General features: G+C 32.0%; 1 protein-coding gene across 7 annotated transcripts in view; it reads left to right on the top strand.

Annotated features, from left to right (window-relative positions):
• Nucleotides 1–18,069, top strand: part of LOC119601904 (homeobox protein 5) — a 92,049-nt gene extending 73,980 nt beyond the window's left edge. For 2 of the 7 annotated variants that reach the window (XM_037953144.1, XM_037953143.1), the window contains 10 exons: nt 1,233–1,575; nt 1,681–2,510; nt 5,676–5,794; nt 9,108–9,313; nt 9,417–9,847; nt 9,917–10,300; nt 10,378–13,476; nt 13,534–13,692; nt 13,816–14,096; nt 17,043–18,069. In XM_037953144.1, coding sequence (XP_037809072.1) covers nt 1,293–1,575; nt 1,681–2,510; nt 5,676–5,794; nt 9,108–9,313; nt 9,417–9,847; nt 9,917–10,300; nt 10,378–13,476; nt 13,534–13,692; nt 13,816–14,096; nt 17,043–17,193 — 5,943 coding nt within the window. In that variant the 5' untranslated portion in view covers nt 1,233–1,292 and the 3' untranslated portion in view covers nt 17,194–18,069. Of the gene's footprint in view, nt 1–1,232; nt 1,576–1,680; nt 2,511–5,675; nt 5,795–9,107; nt 9,314–9,416; nt 9,848–9,916; nt 10,301–10,377; nt 13,477–13,533; nt 13,693–13,815; nt 14,097–14,813; nt 14,999–17,042 lie in introns of those variants that run through there. The other 5 variants (XR_005231279.1, XR_005231280.1, XM_037953145.1 and 2 more) reach the window with 5 other exon arrangements.
• The last annotated feature ends 2,028 nt before the right edge of the window (nt 18,070–20,097 follow it).

Below are 20,097 nucleotides of genomic sequence, written 5' to 3'. Positions count from 1 at the left end.
TCATCCACTATTTTATTGTTCTTTTAATTTGCAAATAAAAATTAGAAAAAAAAAAGAAATAATTGAATTGATTGTTATTTTGTTAAAACGTAAAACCTCGATAAATAAATTTTTATTGCGTTTGTATGGTTGATAGGTAAAGCAAATGGTTTGAAGGTGTTGTTAAAATGGATGGGAAATAAACTTTTTGAAATAAAATTAAATAATTTTAATAAAAATTGTTGGAATAATATATAAGACTATATTTTTAAAGATATTTTTGGTTCTTGGGCGTTTGGCTCAAAGTTAGATTTAAGACAAATTATGGAAAAATTAAAAAATTTAAAAATAATTAAATTTTTTTAAAGAAATCTCTCATAACAATTGTTTGTCATTACACAGAGGAAAAAATATACACGCCTGGTACCAAATTGACACCAAATTTTTTAATAACATCCGTTGTCAAGTTAAAAAACATGGTAAGCTCAAAATGCGTTTTAAATAGTGAGCTTACCACGTTTTTTAACATTTAAACAACGGATGTGCATAAAGTTTAGATTGCGACAACGAATCGTTGCAATGTTGACAAAGTTGCGTGGTCTACATTACATGTTGTTGTTGTATATACTTGACAACGGATGTTATTGAAAAATTTGGTATCAATTTGGTATCAGGCGTGTATATTTTTCCTCCGTGTACTTAACAGCATGACACATATTTTTGAAATAAGTGTGAATATTTTCAAATTTAATGTTCATACATACATAATATTTATTTAAATTTTGAAAAAATACTATATTCGTCTAAGTATTCTAACTAGATGATGCATTTTAAAATAAACCAAAAATCATGCATTTTTAACGAAATATTTAAAAACAAATAAATAACATTTATTTTCTTCCGACATATTACTTTAGACTATCCTAAATATTAGGTGGTACATTATCGTTCCTTGTTTTTTCAACCAAAATCAACCTTAGAAAAAATGTGCATAAATGTCTTAAAGCTAAATTTCATAGCAGCTAATTAATTATAAAATGAACATTTTAACAATACTATACTTTTATTGTTTTGTAGTCTAGTATATGCAGTATGTTTATTGTTTTTCGTTAGTCAATTTAATTTTGAAAATGACAAATTGTTAAATGCAGAACAATTACATTTTTTTTTAATAAACTATAAAAGAGATGCAAGACAAAAAAAACATTGATTAATAATAAAAATGTTCTTTTGTGATGTGTATTCATTTGTAGGTTCCCAAGAGTATACACCTGCCCTTGACAACCAGTCTGTCGTCAGCGCCTCGTGTGCTTATGTGTAGTGCGTCGGTGGGTACAGAAGCTTCGGTAACATTACAATTGCGCGATGTTAATTCCAATGACTCAATACAATCCAATCAATCATCATCAGAAGCAGCCGCCGCAGCAGCAACAATTATTACATCAACGTCGACAAATAATCATTATACAGGCGGAACAGGAACAACAGCAACATCTGGGACGACGACAACAACAACAACATTGGATAATGCATTAACCATTGGTTATCCAGATCCAGAAATGTTGGCTGATGTTTTAGGTACATTACAAACAGCATGTAAGTTGAGAGGTCAAAGTAAAATACATATATTAATTACATTTGATTTTAAACACTTTACCAACAACGTTCTTCTATTATTTTGGTTCTCTCTTCTCTCTTCAGCTCTTAAAAATACAAATAATCCCAGTGGTGAGAGTACAAAACAAAATTCCTCCAAACTAACAAATACCAGCGATATTACCAATAACAATTTAAATGGTACGATTAAAAATCGTATAACAATTAGTAAACGCTCCACAAATATTATTAATAATCCCCAAAATACCAGCAGTAATAACAACAGCAACATTATCAACAACAATAGTAGCACTAACAATAACAACAACAATTTTATTCGTGATATTTCCAAAACGACTACCACATCAGCGGTACAAACAGTAACGACCTCAACGAATACTACAACCGCAGTGAATAAAACCAACAGTTATATAAAAAATTGTCTAATACGTAGCAGCAGTTGCAGCAATACTACCAACATAACATCCCTGGCTCAGATAATGAGCAATAGTAGTAATAGCAGCAGCAACAGCAATACCAACAGCAACAATAACAGTCATAGCAATAGTAATAATAATAATAGTAGCAATCAAATCAATAATAGCACAACTATCAGCTGCAACGGTATTAGCAACAATAACAACAACAATAACAATTTAAGTCAACTTAATAACAACAATAACAGCAATACCACCACCACCAACAACAGCAGCAACAATAGCTGTAATAGCAATTTCAGTTCGAGCAGCAACGACAGTTGTTTCAGTTATAGCAGCAATAGTAGTAGCGGCAACTCAGTTGCGCGTAGCATAACATCGTTGAGTCACGGTAGCCGTAAAGTTCCTGGTACATTAACAACAAATCCACCGAAAATCTTAAAGAAAAGCCGTTCGAAAATATCATCACCCAGTCGTCACGGTCCACAGCAGTGTCAGGTGAGTGTTGAATTTTTTGTTTTCTTGCCATGATTAAGTGGTAGCAGTAAATTTTTTGAGTTGCTTAGGAATTTAGTTAAACTCCGGGAAATGATTATACCAAAAATTAACATTTCATTTAGAAATAGTACTAACTTATAACAGAAATAGTACTTTTTTAGATTTTAAAGTACTAAACTAATTGTCATTTAGACTGCACTATAGACTAGACTATAGACTAGTCTATAGACTAGACTATAAACTAGACTATAGACTATAGACTAGACTATAGACTATAGACTAGACTATAGACTAGACTATAGACTACACTATAGACTAGACTATAGACTAGACTATAGACAAGACTATAGACTAGACTATAGACTAGACTATAGACTAGACTATAGACTACACTATTAACTAGACTATAGACTAGACTATAGACTAGACTATAGCCTAGACTATAGACTAGACTATAGACTAGACTATAGACTAGACTATAGACTAGACTATAGCCTAGACTATAGACTAGACTATAGACTAGACTATAGACTAGACTATAGACTAGACTATAGACTAGACTATAGCCTAGACTATAGACTAGACTATAGACTAGACTATAGACTAGACTATAGACTAGACTATAGACTAGACTATAGACTAGACTATAGACTAGACTATAGACTAGACTATAGACTAGACTATAGACTAGACTATAGACTAGACTATAGACTAGACTATAGACTAGACTATAGACTAGACTATAGACTAGACTATAGACTAGACTATAGACTAGACTATAGACTAGACTATAGACTAGACTATAGACTAGACTATAGAGTAGACTATAGACTAGACTATAGACAAGACTATAGACTAGACTATAGACTGGACTATAGACTAGACTATAGACTAGACTATAGACTAGACTATAGACTAGACTATAGACTAGACTATAGACTAGACTGTAGACTAGACTATAGACTAGACTATAGACTAGACTATAGACTAGACTATAGACTAGACTATAGACTAGACTATAGACTAGACTATAGACTAGACTATAGACTAGACTATAGACTAGACTATAGACTAGACTATAGACTAGACTATAGACTAGACTATAGCCTAGACTATAGACTAGACTATAGACTAGACTATAGACTAGACTATAGACTAGACTATAGACTAGACTATAGACTAGACTATAGACTAGACTATAGACTAGACTATAGACTAGACTATAGACTAGACTATAGACTAGACTATAGACTAGACTATAGACTAGACTATAGACTAGACTATAGACTAGACTATAGACTAGACTATAGACTAGACTATAGACTAGACTATAGACTAGACTATAGACTAGACTATAGACTAGACTATAGACTAGACTATAGACTAGACTATAGACTATAGACTATAGACTAGACTATAGACTAGACTATAGACTAGACTATAGACTAGACTATAGACTAGACTATAGACTAGACTATAGACTAGACTATAGACTAGACTATAGACTAGACTATAGACTAGACTATAGACTAGACTATAGACTAGACTATAGACTAGACTATAGACTAGACTATAGACTAGACTATAGACTAGACTATAGACTAGACTATAGACTAGACTATAGACTAGACTATAGACTAGACTATAGACTAGACTATAGACTAGACTATAGACTAGACTATAGACTAGACTATAGACTAGACTATAGACTAGACTATAGACTAGACTATAGACTAGACTATAGACTAGACTATAGACTAGACTATAGACTAGACTATAGACTAGACTATAGACTAGACTATAGACTAGACTATAGACTAGACTATAGACTAGACTATAGACTAGACTATAGACTAGACTATAGACTAGACTATAGACTAGACTATAGACTAGACTATAGACTAGACTATAGACTAGACTAGACTATAGACTAGACTATAGACTAGACTATAGACTAGACTATAGACTAGACTATAGACTAGACTATAGACTAGACTATAGACTAGACTATAGACTAGACTATAGACTAGACTATAGACTAGACTATAGACTAGACTATAGACTAGACTATAGACTAGACTATAGACTAGACTATAGACTAGACTATAGACTAGACTATAGACTAGACTATAGACTAGACTATAGACTAGACTATAGACTAGACTATAGACTAGACTATAGACTAGACTACAGACCAGACTATATTACACTATAGACTAGACAACATAATAGATTACACACTATACTCTCGTTTTATATAAACGGCAATCTTAGAAAAACTAAGGATTTCTGGAATTTTTTGAAGCTTCTTGTTATATATCATAAAAACGCGAAAAGATTTGATGGGAAACCACCCCAAATCATTTGCACATTATGATAGACACATACTTTTTACGCAAATTGTTTTGAAAATATGAATGACATTACTGAAACACGAGACAATAGTTCAATGTCTTCACAGATATCTACATATCTATTTTTTTTAATTAATAGAAAATATTCAACAGAAGATACAAACATATTTCACATAAAAATACCATGAAAGTAATTAGAACAATTTTCTTGTTTTCTTAAAATATAGACTAAATTTCATACATATATGAAGAAAAATATGCTACTAGTATTTTAAAAATAAACATGATTTACTTAATTGGATTTTTCTTGCGTCTACGCATCTTATTAGGCAAACTATTACGAAACTATACCAATTAGTTTCAAAATTGTTTCAATATTTGTAGTTTTTCTGTATGAGGCTTTCTACGCCATAGCAAACAAGTACTCGCACTCTTGACTACTAAATAAAATAAAAATATGAATAAAACCAAAAAATAATAATAAAATGAAAAATCATTCAGACATACAAGTACCCCCTATAATTAAATATTATTCTTGTAGTTGTTGTTGTTGTCTGTCTATTTCCATCTTTCGTCGTCGTACACAAGGGGTACATGTGTAATTGATTTTAGGGTGGCAAGGGTTAGTATTGGGGGGTTAAGAAAAAAAACATGTCTAATTAAAATATACACGTTTTAAACAATTTTTAAATTTTGTTGTTGTTTTAGTTTCTTTCTTTATTTAGTTGTTACGTTTCATTTGTAAATGTTTAATTTTATTTTCTTAATTTTATAATATTTATCTCATTTCTTTGCTCTTTTCCCTTTTCAGATTTGTAATAAAATTTTTGGAAATGCATCAGCACTGGCCAAGCACAAACTGACACACAGTGACGAACGGAAATACGTGTGTGTTATGTGCTCAAAGGCATTTAAGCGACAAGATCATTTGTAAGTTTATTTTTGCTTTCAGTTTTTTGAAATGATAAATATTTTAAATAATGCATATATGTATGTAATTATTAGTTTTTTGTCAATTGTACACTTTCGTAAAAATCTAAATACTTTCCAAATCAAGTCGATCACATTGAAGTAATATTCGAGTTTGTTTTTGCTCACGCATACGTACGAGTTAAAGAAAGACTAAAAGAGAGCTCATTTTCAGTTTTGATACATAGTAGTCTAAGTAGTCTATAGTCTAGCCTATAGTCTACTGTATAGTTTAGTCTATAGTCTAGTCTATAGTCTAGTCTATAGTCAAGTCTATAGTCTAGTCTAGTCTATAGTCTAGTCTATAGTCTAGTCTATAGTCTAGTCTATAGTCTAGTCTATAGTCTAGTCTATAGTCTAGTCTATAGTCTAGTCTATAGTCTAGTCTATAGTCTAGTCTATAGTCTAGTCTATAGTCTAGTCTATAGTCTAGTCTATAGTCTAGTCTATAGTCTAGTCTATAGTCTAGTCTATAGTCTAGTCTATAGTCTAGTCTATAGTCTAGTCTATAGTCTAGTCTATAGTCTAGTCTATAGTCTAGTCTATAGTCTAGTCTATAGTCTAGTCTATAGTCTAGTCTATAGTCTAGTCTATAGTCTAGTCTATAGTCTAGTCTATAGTCTAGTCTATAGTCTAGTCTATAGTCTAGTCTATAGTCTAGTCTATAGTCTAGTCTATAGTCTAGTCTATAGTCTAGTCTATAGTCTAGTCTATAGTCTAGTCTATAGTCTAGTATATAGTCTATAGTCTAGTCTATAGTCTAGTCTAGTCTATAGTCTAGTCTAGAGTCTAGTCTATAGTCTAGTCTAGAGTCTAGTCTATAGTCTAGTTTAGTCTATAGTCTAGTCTATAGTCTAGTCTATAGTCTGGTCTATAGTCTAGTCTATAGTCTAGTCATTAGTCTATAGTCTAGTCTATAGTCTAGTCATTAGTCTAGTCTATAGTCTAGTCGATAGTCTAGTCTATAGTCTAGTTTATAGTCTAGCCGATAGTCTAGTCTATAATCTAGTCTATAGTTTAGTCCAGTATATAGTCTAGTCTATAGTATAGTCTATAGTCTAGTCTATAGTCTAGTCTATAGTCTAGTCTATAGTCTAGTCTATAGTCTAGTCTATAGTCTAGTCTATAGTCTAGTCTATAGTCTAGTCTATAGTCTAGTCTATAGTCTAGTCTATAGTCTAGTCTATAGTCTAGTCTATAGTCTAGTCTATAGTCTAGTCTATAGTCTAGTCTATAGTCTAGTCTATAGTCTAGTCTATAGTCTAGTCTATAGTCTAGTCTATAGTCTAGTCTATAGTCTAGTCTATAGTCTAGTCTATAGTCTAGTCTAGTCTAGTCTATAGTCTAGTCTATAGTCTAGTCTATAGTCTAGTATATAGTCTAGTCTATAGTCTAGTCTATAGTCTAGTCTATAGTCTAGTCTATAGTCTAGTCTATAGTCTAGTCTATAGTCTAGTCTATAGTCTAGTCTATAGTCTAGTCTATAGTCTAGTCTATAGTCTAGTCTATAGTCTAGTCTATAGTCTAGTCTATAGTCTATAGTCTAGTCTATAGTCTAGTCTATAGTCTATATAGTCTATAGTCTAGTCTATATAGTCTATAGTCTAGTCTATAGTCTAGTCTATAGTCTAGTCTATAGTCTAGTCTATAGTCTAGTCTATAGTCTAGTCTATAGTCTAGTCTATCTAGTCTATAGTCTAGTCTATAGTCTAGTCTATAGTCTAGTCTATAGTCTAGTCTATAGTCTAGTCTATAGTCTAGTCTATAGTCTAGTCTATAGTCTAGTCTATAGTCTAGTCTATAGTCTAGTCTATAGTCTAGTCTATAGTCTAGTCTATAGTCTAGTCTATAGTCTAGTCTATAGTCTAGTCTATAGTCTAGTCTATAGTCTAGTCTATAGTCTAGTCTATAGTCTAGTCTATAGTCTAGTCTATAGTCTAGTCTATAGTCTAGTCTATAGTCTAGTCTATAGTCTAGTCTATAGTCTAGTCTATAGTCTAGTCTATAGTCTAGTCTATAGTCTAGTCTATAGTCTAGTCTATAGTCTAGTCTATAGTCTAGTCTATAGTCTAGTCTATAGTCTAGTCTATAGTCTAGTCTATAGTCTAGTCTATAGTCTAGTCTATAGTCTAGTCTATAGTCTAGTCTATAGTCTAGTCTATAGTCTAGTCTATAGTCTAGTCTATAGTCTAGTCTATAGTCTAGTCTATAGTCTAGTAGTCTAGTCTATAGTCTAGTCTATAGTCTAGTCTATAGTCTAGTCTATAGTCTAGTCTATAGTCTAGTCTAGTCTAGTCTATAGTCTAGTCTATAGTCTAGTCTATAGTCTAGTCTATAGTCTAGTCTATAGTCTAGTCTATAGTCTAGTCTATAGTCTAGTCTATAGTCTAGTCTATAGTCTAGTCTATAGTCTAGTCTATAGTCTAGTCTATAGTCTAGTCTATAGTCTAGTCTATAGTCTAGTCTATAGTCTAGTCTATAGTCTAGTCTATAGTCTAGTTTATAGTCTATAGTCTAGTCTATAGTCTAGTCTATAGTTAGTCTATAGTCTAGTCTAGTCTAGTAGTCTAGTCTATAGTCTAGTCTATAGTCTAGTCTATAGTCTAGTCTATAGTCTAGTCTATAGTCTAGTCTAGTCTAGTCTATAGTCTAGTCTATAGTCTAGTCTATAGTCTTGTCTATAGTCTTGTCTATTGTCTATTCTGTAGTCTAGTCTATTGTCTAGACTCTAGTCTATAGTTAATTCTATATTATATAGTCTTGTCTATAGCCTAGTCTGTAGTTAATTCTATATTATATAGTCTAGTCTATAGCTTAGTCTATAGTCTAGTGTTTTGTCTAGACTCTAGTCTATAGTTAATTCTATATTATATAGTCTTGTCTATAGCCTAGTCTGTAGTTAATTCTATATTATATAGTCTAGTCTATAGCCTAGTCTATAGTCTAGTGTTTTGTCTAGTCTATGGTCTAGCCTATAGTCTAGTCTAAAAAATGTAAAATATTGAAATTCTCTAGACTTTGTGTTTCCGGCTAGAAATCGTGTTTTGGATTTGATCATAGCTTCTGAAATATCAGGCATTATTTGTTTAGAATATCGAACTACATTTTTTTCTAATTTCAAAGTTTTAATTTAAAATTTCTCCCCAAATTTTAAAAATGATGTGTATAAGTAAATTGAAATAAACTATACCACCTTACTTAGTTCTTAGGAATATGTTATAAAAAAAAAACTTATTAAACAATCTGAAATATTTGTATTTAAAATCTTTGACAGAAATGGACATATGATGACACATAGAAATAAAAAACCATATGAATGTAAAGCTGAAGGTTGTGGAAAATCATATTGTGATGCTCGTTCATTAAGAAGACATACAGAAAATCATCACGCAGGTGTTATAGCACCACACAATCATCAGCTCTTAATATCCAATAATAATTCCAATTCAAATTTAAGTTTATCCCCAGCGACAGCAAATGGTAAGTTTTAAATGAAAATAGTATGCACATTAATGAGTAAATTTATTTTTATGTTTTCTTATGTAATGTTATACTTTTACATATATTTTCACACTCTCAATAGGAGACGCCAGTTCACCAGATGGTGCCACTTGTTTAGGTACATATCTTTCAAACGGTGGTACAGTGGTTGATGCCGCTACTGGTTTAGCTTTGACCGAAGAAGAACTTAAAGCTTTGAATGTGCCGCTTAAGACAGGCGTAACTTTATTATCACCCACATCGACTACATCCTCCATGTCGTCCTCTAGCAGTATGTCGAATGGTCCGGGTGCCACCATAACTCTGACCGATAATAGTGGTAATTTGGATGGAGAAGGTTTGACGCGAGAACAGTTGGATTTGATAAGTAAAATAATGAGACAAACTAAACAAACCACTGCACAAGTGACAGTATCTTCGCCAACCAGTAGTCAGTCGTATAAAATAGATACCAATCCCCCAGCCACGGCTCAAACACAAAATTCCCGACCCAGAACCTGGAATATGCAATTGGTGGGACTTAACTATTTTTTTCAATTAAAAACCTGTTAAAAAAATATTTAATTGTATTTTTTGTTTTAGCTAAATTCCTCCCAAAATGTTGCCATTACCGTTGATGAGGTCAATGCCGATAATATCAATGATTCCTCTGCCAATTCCCAAAACAAAATCAAAGAGGATGAAATTGAAATAGATTTATCTAACACCATTAATTCCAATCTTTTCAATTTAGTTAAAATTGATCAGAAGCCAGTAGAGTGTAATTTATGCCATCGCAAATTTAAAAATGTACCCGCCCTTAATGGTCACATGCGTTTACATGGCGGCTATTTTAAAAAGGATCCAGAAACCAAAAAGAGTGAAAAGAAGGAGAACAGTGGTCCTCCATTGCAGACAGCAAGTATTGGTGTAAGAGCCTTGATTGAAGAAAAGATTATTAGCAAAAGAAGTAAAGATTTAAATAAGGTAACAACAAATACAATTAAGAAAAAATTTAACAAATTTTTCAATATTTATTCTTTTAAAATATTTGTTTATGTCAGGGTGCCTTTGTAGTCCCCGCACCACCCACAAGTAGTAACCAAAGTAATACAACTACCATACGTAGATCCATTAGTGATTTGGATAGTTTCCTTAATCCCAAGACACAACCGAACAGTACAACTACAACAAATCAACAACAAAATTCCACACAACTACAGCAACCGCAGCAGCAGCAGCAACAATTACCAGCGGTTACAACTATCAAAAATAATCCCAAATCTAATATTAATGTTCAAGATATAAATTTGCCACAAAGTATCGAAATATATAGTACTAAGCAGCAACAACCCCAACAACAGCAGCAACAACTTCATCATCAGCAGCAACAAAAGACAATGAATAATATTGGGGTGGGTACTACAGCCACCACCCTAAATGCCGAACGTAGTGCAACGAAAATAACTACAACAACAGCAGCAACGATTAATACAACGACAACACGAAGTACATCAACCGATCCAAAAGATTCGACTTTAATCGAATTACTAAAGCGGGGAACACGCATAGCAGTCACCCAAAAACAGCCAAACAATAATACACCCTTGGGTGGTGTAACCCGCCAGATTATAACGAATAAAAATAATTGTAGTGTCATTATACCCTCGGAAGTCCAGGTGGTATCGACCAAGGGCAAAATCAAGAAAGACGATCATATACAAATGTCAAATGCCACTAATGTAACCCTGCCCGATGGCACACCCTTGTCACTGACTATAGCCCAAGGGGCTGATAGCAACAGTGAGGTCTATACCGTCACCTATACGAGTGATGGCTCGGCCTTATTTGGTGAAAACGAGGTTTATAATGTAAGTGAAGCCGAGATGTTGTTACAAACTGTCGATACCATGCAATTATTGAATGACGCTGGAGACAATTTAAAACCTGAACATTCCGAACAATTTGAGATCTTGGATAATAAAATTGAGCAGCAGAATTGTGTGGATCAACAGCAGCAACAGCAACAACTCCACCAGCAGCAACAGCAGTTGCAACAAAACTCAAATCAGTGTCAAACTACACAAACTTTACCAAACTTCCAACATTTCCATTCCAAAGAATTAATCATACAAAATCCAACGTTGATCAATCACCAGCAGATTAGAACAAATACCTTGTCCCTGCCACAAGATATGAAAAATCAATTTGCTTCCAGCCTCAATTCACCCATACATTCTCCTCTAGCTTATCCCACACCACCCTCAAGTCATGAAAATGTTACACAGACCTCCCCCTATATTGAGGACAATCACCACTTTAACGATGCACCAAACATCTTCTTCAGTGAGTCATTAATTTCCTCCAATAATGCCGGAGAAAGTGAAAATGACAAAATTATGAAATTGAAAAGTGTGCTCGAAGATAATTCCTTTGATTCCAATATTAAGGTGGAAGATTTACTAAATGGTACTGATCCCGATACAGAATGCGATTTGCGAGAATTTGCCGAAGCCAATCTTTCCTTCCTAGATGAGGATCAAGAATTTCTAAATGATTCTCGTAATGCTACATCACCGCTCTCGGAATCATTCTTTACCAGTGGTATAGGCACTGCCGAGGAGGTGAAAGAGGTGTTGCGTGAGGTCTTAACCGAAGATCAGCTGAATTTGAATTGTGAAAATCAGGGAGAAAATATAATAGATTTATATTATTTACCCGGTCTAAGTTTACAATCACAAATGATGCCCAATTCTGAAGATCCTCTATTGTCGTCTTCACCGCGAGATTTTGGCCAGCAGCAAAAATTGCAAAATCCCATGCCTCAGCAGCAGCAGCAACAGACTCAGCCGCAAACGCAACAACAACAGCAGCAACCACAAATCCAACACATTCCTCATCAACAGCCACAACAACAGATTATACAATACAACAATCAGCAACAGCTAACGCATTCAGCACAAACAGTTAAAATATCTTTAGATACAAATGCACAAACTTCTACTGGTTCCACTAATTCCAACTCCGAAATAAATCAATTGATTTTGAATATACCCTCGAATGTCATACAGAATTCCTGCAATGCAAACTCTGCAAATTCCGCTTCCTCCTCCTCCTCCTCATCTACAACTACTATACAATATAATGTACAAAATTTACCACAAGTACAAAATCAATCTAATATTCAACAACACCCACAACTTATGATGCAGCAGCAACAGCAACAACAACATCAGACACAATATCTGACATCCACAACCATAAACTCACTTAATGAGGCCTTAATGCAGCCTATAATCTACACTAGTGGTACCACCGATAAAATGGAACTAAAATTAGATAACAACCCCAACACTACTAACCCACAATTGCAACAAAATATTACTAGTCTCAATAAACCCCTAGAAATTGTGAAAAATTCCGCTTCCTCGACTCACATAATATTTCCTCAGCAAACTCACGCCTCAACTACGACTGTTAGCACTTCCTTGCAGCCACTGTCTAATCAAACCAACTCTATATTGAAAAGACGTTTAAAAGGTCATTCCTCATTGGAGTCTACATCAACACATCCTTCTTATTCCAAATATCAGGCGTTGTCGCCCTACAAATCAAAATTGCGCAAACCTTCACGCACCCATTATACACCGGCGCCCATACTGAATCCCGAACGTAAGGGTCATGGTTTGTACTGTAATGTTTTAAAACAATTGGGTTGTTCCCTCTTGAGTTTCGACAACTTCGATGATGATTTTGATGATCCAGTGGGTTTGGTCGATTTTTCCGATGAATCAAAAGTCAATTTGGGTTCTGCTTACCAAGCCTCTATACCTGCATTTAATGAAAATGTCTGCTCTACATCGGCTATTGAGGAAACGGTTGGTTGTGATCTAATGTGGAATCCGGAAGTCCAAAAGGATGAAAAGATTTTAATGAGATTCATTGACTTGAGTAAATCTTCAGCCGTGCCATTGGGCAGTCATTCTGAAGAGGTGGCTTTGGAGGCCTTGCTAAAGGCCCAAGGTAATACAGCAACTGCTGTTTTGAGTTTACTACAGACCCAGTCGAACTCATTCCAAATAAAATGGTCTTCGCCAGAGTTGGAGATATTCCTTAAGGGTTTGGAGAAGCACGGGAAGGAGTTTAGTAAGATTTCCAAAGAGGTAAGTCTTGATTAAAGCAGTCTTTTCTTACAATTTATACATTTGATTTCGAAACAGCTTGGTACCAAGACAACTGGCGAATGTGTACAAATGTATTATTTCTGGAAGAAATTATGCGTGGACTACAAGGTAACCCACCTAAAAACTGAAACACTACCACAAAATCATGCCAATGATCCCAAACCTTATGTATGCGAAATACCAGATTGTTCAGCGGTAAGTAATAATATTTACCCAAAAATATTTCTACATTTTAAAGGAACTGTAAAGCTCTATTAACAACTAAACCATATCATTCTTTTATCAAATTCTTCCAAATTTAATGCACAACCATTGCAGAGCTTTTCTTCTAAAGCTGCTCTGCATGGTCATACTCGCATCCATACCTATGGCCGCAATAGCCACCACAATAATCAACACAGTAACAATAATAATACGAATGCAACTGCAACAACTACTAATACCAATGCAAATTCCTCGCAAGGTTCTGCTACCAATAGTAATAATCATCCAATGCATAATAACTCCCAGTCTAGCCATGCCAACACGGCGAATACAAATCAAAAAGATTCCAATGCCAATAAAGACAATACCGAATTCCCCTGCAAGGTGTGCGGCAAGTAAGATTCCCCCAACTCAAATTACCACTACTACCACTATTCGTTCATTAAAATATTCTAAACCCCAAAAAAAGCAACAATTCAATTCAAATTTTATTTGAGTTTGTATTGTATTCCGCCAAAAGAGAATTAGTTCTCTTTTACATTTTTTGTTTTATTTTTTGTGATTTTGTATTTTAGTTTTAACGTTACGAATTTTTGGTTTTTTCGAAACAAGTCATTTAAAAAAGAGATAAATGACTGCGTAAAGTAAAGCACGTTAAAATTAGTTTTGTTTTTTTAAAACTTTTAATTTCCTTTAAGTTTTATTCAGTTAAATAATTTTTTTGCCTGTAGCTGAGTAACGTCTTAAATACCTTGTTACATTAAATATCATTATCCCTTACAAAATGTACCATTAAAAGGTACTAAATTAATCCCCTGAAAAACATCTTAATCATCATTACCACATTACTGCAATCCCTATATTCCATTAATTAATGTATTGTATACTGAAGTTGCTGAATATTTGTCTGAATTTTTTTGTTTTTGTTTCCTTTTTAATTTTTGTTCCCTAGTAATTATTACATCATATAATAATTGTTGTTTCTTTTTTATTTATTTGTTGTTGTATTTTTTCAAATATTTATTATTATATATATTTTTTCTACCAAAAAAAAAAAAAAAAAACAAATAAAAAAATATCGTACGAAAATCTGTGAAATTCTCAAATTAAAGCGAAGATTCACTACTCATAGAAGTTTTTAATCAAAATCGTTGAATTTGAAACTTCGTTCAGCCTCCAAAATAGCATTACAAATATGAAAGTACGAAAGTATAAAACACTATAAAGTCAGTCCATAACTATTTGAACGATGTCTTAAATACTATATAAAAAATTGTTAAAACAACTTGGATTAATTGTAAGTGTTATGGCAATTGTTTTATTTTCTTTTTCATTTTATTTATACTTCTTTTGTTACAAATTTTTTTCCTTAAAAAAATACAAGACAATTTTTTAAAAAATTCCCTAAACCTATCTTAATTTTCTTTTTAAATCATACAAAAAAAACAAATATTTTTAAACAAATTCTGCCTATTTTGTAAATACTTTTGTAATTATTTAAAAATATTTCCGCTATCGAAAAACTACTTTTATCGATATTTTATTTATATTACACCTTATTCTCTATAATTATAGGGTTTTATAGGACTATTTGAAGTGATAGATCTAAAACTTTAGGTAATATGTGTGAACACATATATAGTCAAACACGTTATAGCGGAAGCTAAAACAATCAGTTTCGAATCATTTCCTCACTTACACAGAAAAAAAATGTTCACATGTCCTTTACTGAAGTCTAGCTAATCGTCTGGATAATGTTTTGAACTATAATATACTTCACAATTTAGACTGTATTCTGGACTAAAGTCTAGACTATAATCTAGATTATAGTCCGCACTTTGTATTTGTACGGACATGCCAGGACTACAATCTAATTCATAGTCAGAACGATAGCCTAGTATTGTATTCTAGTCTGTAGTCGGGATTATAGTCCAGTCATTAGTCAGTACTACTTCAGTACTTTAGTCATTACTATATTATAGTCTAAAGTCTGGTCTATACTCACATCTAGAGTCAAAACCATATAACGTTAGTTTACACTCGGGACCATAAGATAGTCAATAGAAGGGACTTTATAATAATCTATAGTCAGGATTACAACCTAGTCTATAGATAGGACTATAGTGAAGTCTATAGTTACGGCTTTAGTCTGGTGTATGGCCTGGAATATATTCTAGTCTAGAGACTGAAAGATAGAAGTCTTTAGTATGGTATAGTCTAATCTATAGTCTAGTCTATAGTCTAGTCTATAGTCTAGTCTATAGTCTAGTCTATAGTCTAGTCTATAGTCTAGTCTATAGTCTAGTCTATAGTCTAGTCTATAGTCTAGTCTATAGTCTAGTCTATAGTCTAGTCTATAGTCTAGTCTATAGTCTAGTCTATAGTCTAGTCTATAGTCTAGTCTATAGTCTAGTCTAGTCTATAGTCTAGTCTATAGTCTAGTCTATAGTCTAGTCTATAGTCTAGTCTATAGTCTAGTCTATAGTCTAGTCTATAGTCTAGTCTATAGTCTAGTCTATAGTCTAGTCTATAGTCTAGTCTATACTCTTGTCTATTGTCTAGTCTATAATCTAGTCTGTAGTCTATTTATTCTATAGTCTAAGCTATAGTCTAATCTATTGCCTAGTCCATAGCCTAGTCTACAGATTAACTATAGTTTATTCAAAAGGCTAGTCTATATTTTGCTCTATAGGCTGGGCTATATTCTAATCTACAGCCTGAACTACTGTCTTGCACTTACCCTGAACTAAAATCTAATTTATACTATAGAAAAGTCAGCTGTTAATAAATTATTTGAATTCGACACAATATCTACTGATCTACTGAGCAAAAATAATAGGGACTTTATCCCATATTTATATTGTTAGCAAAAAGGTTCACAAAGCACTTTAAACTTTTGTTCCTCAGCTTAACCTTAATACAGTTTTTTCTTTCTTACTTTTAAGTTTCAATTATAATTATATTTTCTCTTTAAACTTTTGCGTTCTTTGAACATTTCTTTAACTTAATTTTCTTAAATATCACTGTGACTCCTCTCTCTGTCTAACTTCATAAAACCACTAATATAAAAAAGATAAGTAAAAATATTTAAACAAAACTTAAATATTATTCAAAACACTAGCTGAGCATGAAAACTGAAAAATCGCTACTCTGTTCTATCATTGAAATGTAAGCATGTGCCATGATGTGTAATCTACTATTTCATGGGGCTTCTAAACTAAATGTCTATTATATTAATATTATTGTTTTCGTTTAATTTTTATATTTATTTAATTTAATTCCTCTAAAAACTATAAATTATTGATGGCATATTCCTTTCTTAATAAAACATATTTTTTCAGAGTATTCAATAAAATTAAGAGTCGTAGTGCCCATATGAAGACCCATCGTGCAACAGATAATGAAACAACTGTACAAATTACAAATAATCAAAATCAAATAATACAACAACAGCAGCAGCAACAACAACAGCAACAAACACAACAATTATAAAAAATTTTTTAATAAAATTTTTTTTTCATAAGCAAGATACATAAAATTCCTAAAGAATTAATTATAATTTGTAAACAAAGGAAAAAAATATTAATTGTAGATACAAAAAGAATTCTTAAAAAAAAAATTATGACAATCGCCCGTTAAAAGAAAAATCTTAATTAATTAAATTTAATATTTTTTATGTTAATTTTTTTTAACTTTTTCAATCATTTTAAATGATTCGAAATTAATTTTATGCAGCATTTCTTAAAATTCGTAAAATATAAAGAAATAAAATTATTTTAAACTAGAAAAAGTGAAAAACTCATTTTTAAAATTAGTTGAACTTTAAAAAGTAAATATTAGAAAAAAAGCGTAAATATTTTAAACTTTTTATTTATTGTTTGTTTACCAAAGAAAAATCAAATCAAATAATTCTAGTCATTGTTGTCAAATTTTTAACATAAAATAAAATTTTAACTAATTTTTTCTTTTAGTATACAAGTGATAAAGAGTGAGATTAAAAACCCCCTCCAGAAATATGTATTTTCCCCAAGAAAAACAAAAACACAAAATTAAAATAATTATTATTTATAAATAAATTTGTGTGTTTTTAAAAAACTAGTTACTTAATTAGTTTAGAATAAAAACACAATAAAAAGTAGTTTTTATTTAAAATCCAACATCTGTCAGTCAGTCAGTTAGTCAGTCTAACTACATAATTACTATTTAATGTTGTTAATGTTTGTAATTATTTTTTAAGCCTAAAAATACACACACTAAAATCAATTTGTATATATTTAAATAAATATATTAAATACAATTTATAAAGAAAAGTTTATTTGTCCTAAACACACAAAAACAAACAAATTATGCCAAAAAGACAATTTATTTTTTAATTAAGTCTTCAATACTGAAAAAAATGCAAAAAAAAAAACACAAAAAAACTTTCTTTAACTATTAAGTTATAAACAAATAAAATAGTATGCCAAAAATTAAGTAAATTATTAAGTAATTAATTACTCAATACCAAAGAATATAATTATATAATTAATATGTAATATTATTAATTTATAAGTATGTATTATATTAAGCTTTAACCTTTGTAATACTTTAAGCTCTATTTTTTATTTATTTGTCGAATGTATTTATTTTAAATCTATTCACATTCTATTCTTTTTTATAGTTCTTTTTTCTAACGATTTTACCAATAAGGCGGCATTTTGAAGAAATAGTGAAATTTAAAATTTTTTAATTATATTGAATTATTTAGTAAAATTGTTCGGTGTTGTATGAGCTTTTTATTAGCTATTTAAACGAAACTGAGTCCCAGAAACCTTTTCTTCTAAGAGAACTTTCAATGTCCAATTTTCAAGAATAAAAAGTGATACTTTTAACTTTTTGCAGCATGAAAAATTTCATGTACTAGATCTAATAGCTTCTCAGATATAAACATTTCATATGGGAGGTACCATGCCCCCGACTGTAGTCCGCCAATTTTTCCCCAAATGTTCACATGGATGTCAAGGTTGTTCGTGCAAAATTTGAGAATTCTAGCGCTAATAGTTTCAAATATAAACGAATTTTTATATATAATTCATATGATAGGTGCCACGCCCTATCCCCCTAGTATGCCCACTTTTTGTCTTAAATATTCACATGTATACTAAAGTGATACCGAAACAATTTGAGAACTCTAAGTATTCTGTTTTCTCAGATATTCTTATTTAAAATTTTTATTGTTACAGTCTTAAAGTATACTAATCGAGTCAGAATCCCTTTTGAATCGATTTGGCTTCGTCGGACCGTATGTCCATCCTTGCGTGTGTCGGTCTGTGTTTCCATTTAAACCTTGTAACCCTGAATATGGCTTTTGAGCTCATAATTATGTTAAATGTACTTATATCTCAACAAAAATCGGCAAAACTTAGTTTTATATACATAAGTCTGAATGGTACTGCTGATTTTCGTAACGGTCGGGCTTTATTTGACCCTGATCGATCTTCATTGGTCCATACAAAGCCCCCTTCAGACATAATCACTGGTGTAAGGTTGGTCATGCCCGACTATACATTCTTACGTGATTTCATATATATATATATAAAGAAGAAGATATCTGAAATTACATCGCCCATAATACAATTATGTTTCTACGAAATGACAGATAAAGTGTTCCAGCTTCATTGTTATATCCGAATATTCGAAATTAGTCTAAATTCCTTTGTCCACTTTTTTATATATATGTATGTGCCTGTAAACCTGTGTGTCCAGAAAGAATACCTACCATTATATTAAGCTGGGGCTTATTCATTTTGAGCACGCTTTTCTTTGGGCCCTCTTCATAGGATTTGTGTGGTTCTATCCACAGTTCTATTTTTTTATCATTTTATACAGTACTTCCGCTGAGAAGAGCAGCAATTGTCTTTGGCACACATTTCAGTTTGAACCATTAGTGGAGCCTTCTAGGAGAGGTCTTGATGTTGATTATCTTTAACTTAGAATAGTGAACGATTGGGGTCGGTCTTATTCATTTTAAGGACGTTTCTCTTTGGATTCTCTTCCTAGGATTTTAATGGTCCTATCTACCGTTCCATTAATTCATAATTTTATCCTGTACTTCCGACACATTTCAATTCGAACCTTAGTAGATCTGTTTAATCTCTGAAGTTAACAATCTCCCTTAAATATTTCTGAAAAGTTTCCGTTTCTAGAATTTTACTTCAGTAGAGTCTGGACATAAATCCATTAACCTTAGGCCTATTTCCATAAGATAAATTGGTTATGTTCAAAGAGTTATATGAAGACCTATTCCCATTTTTTCATTTTGTTTAATTATACCCTACACCACTATAGTGGGGAAGGGTATAGCCACCTTAAAGTATATCAATCAGCTCAGAATCATTTTCTGAGTCAATTAAGCTA

Source organism: Lucilia sericata, unplaced genomic scaffold (genome assembly GCF_015586225.1).
Source record: "Lucilia sericata isolate MDLA Ls3-8-SP2 unplaced genomic scaffold, ASM1558622v1 Contig000199F_arrow, whole genome shotgun sequence".
NCBI lineage: Eukaryota > Metazoa > Arthropoda > Insecta > Diptera > Calliphoridae > Lucilia > Lucilia sericata.
This window is presented reverse-complemented; position numbering and strand designations above follow the sequence as displayed.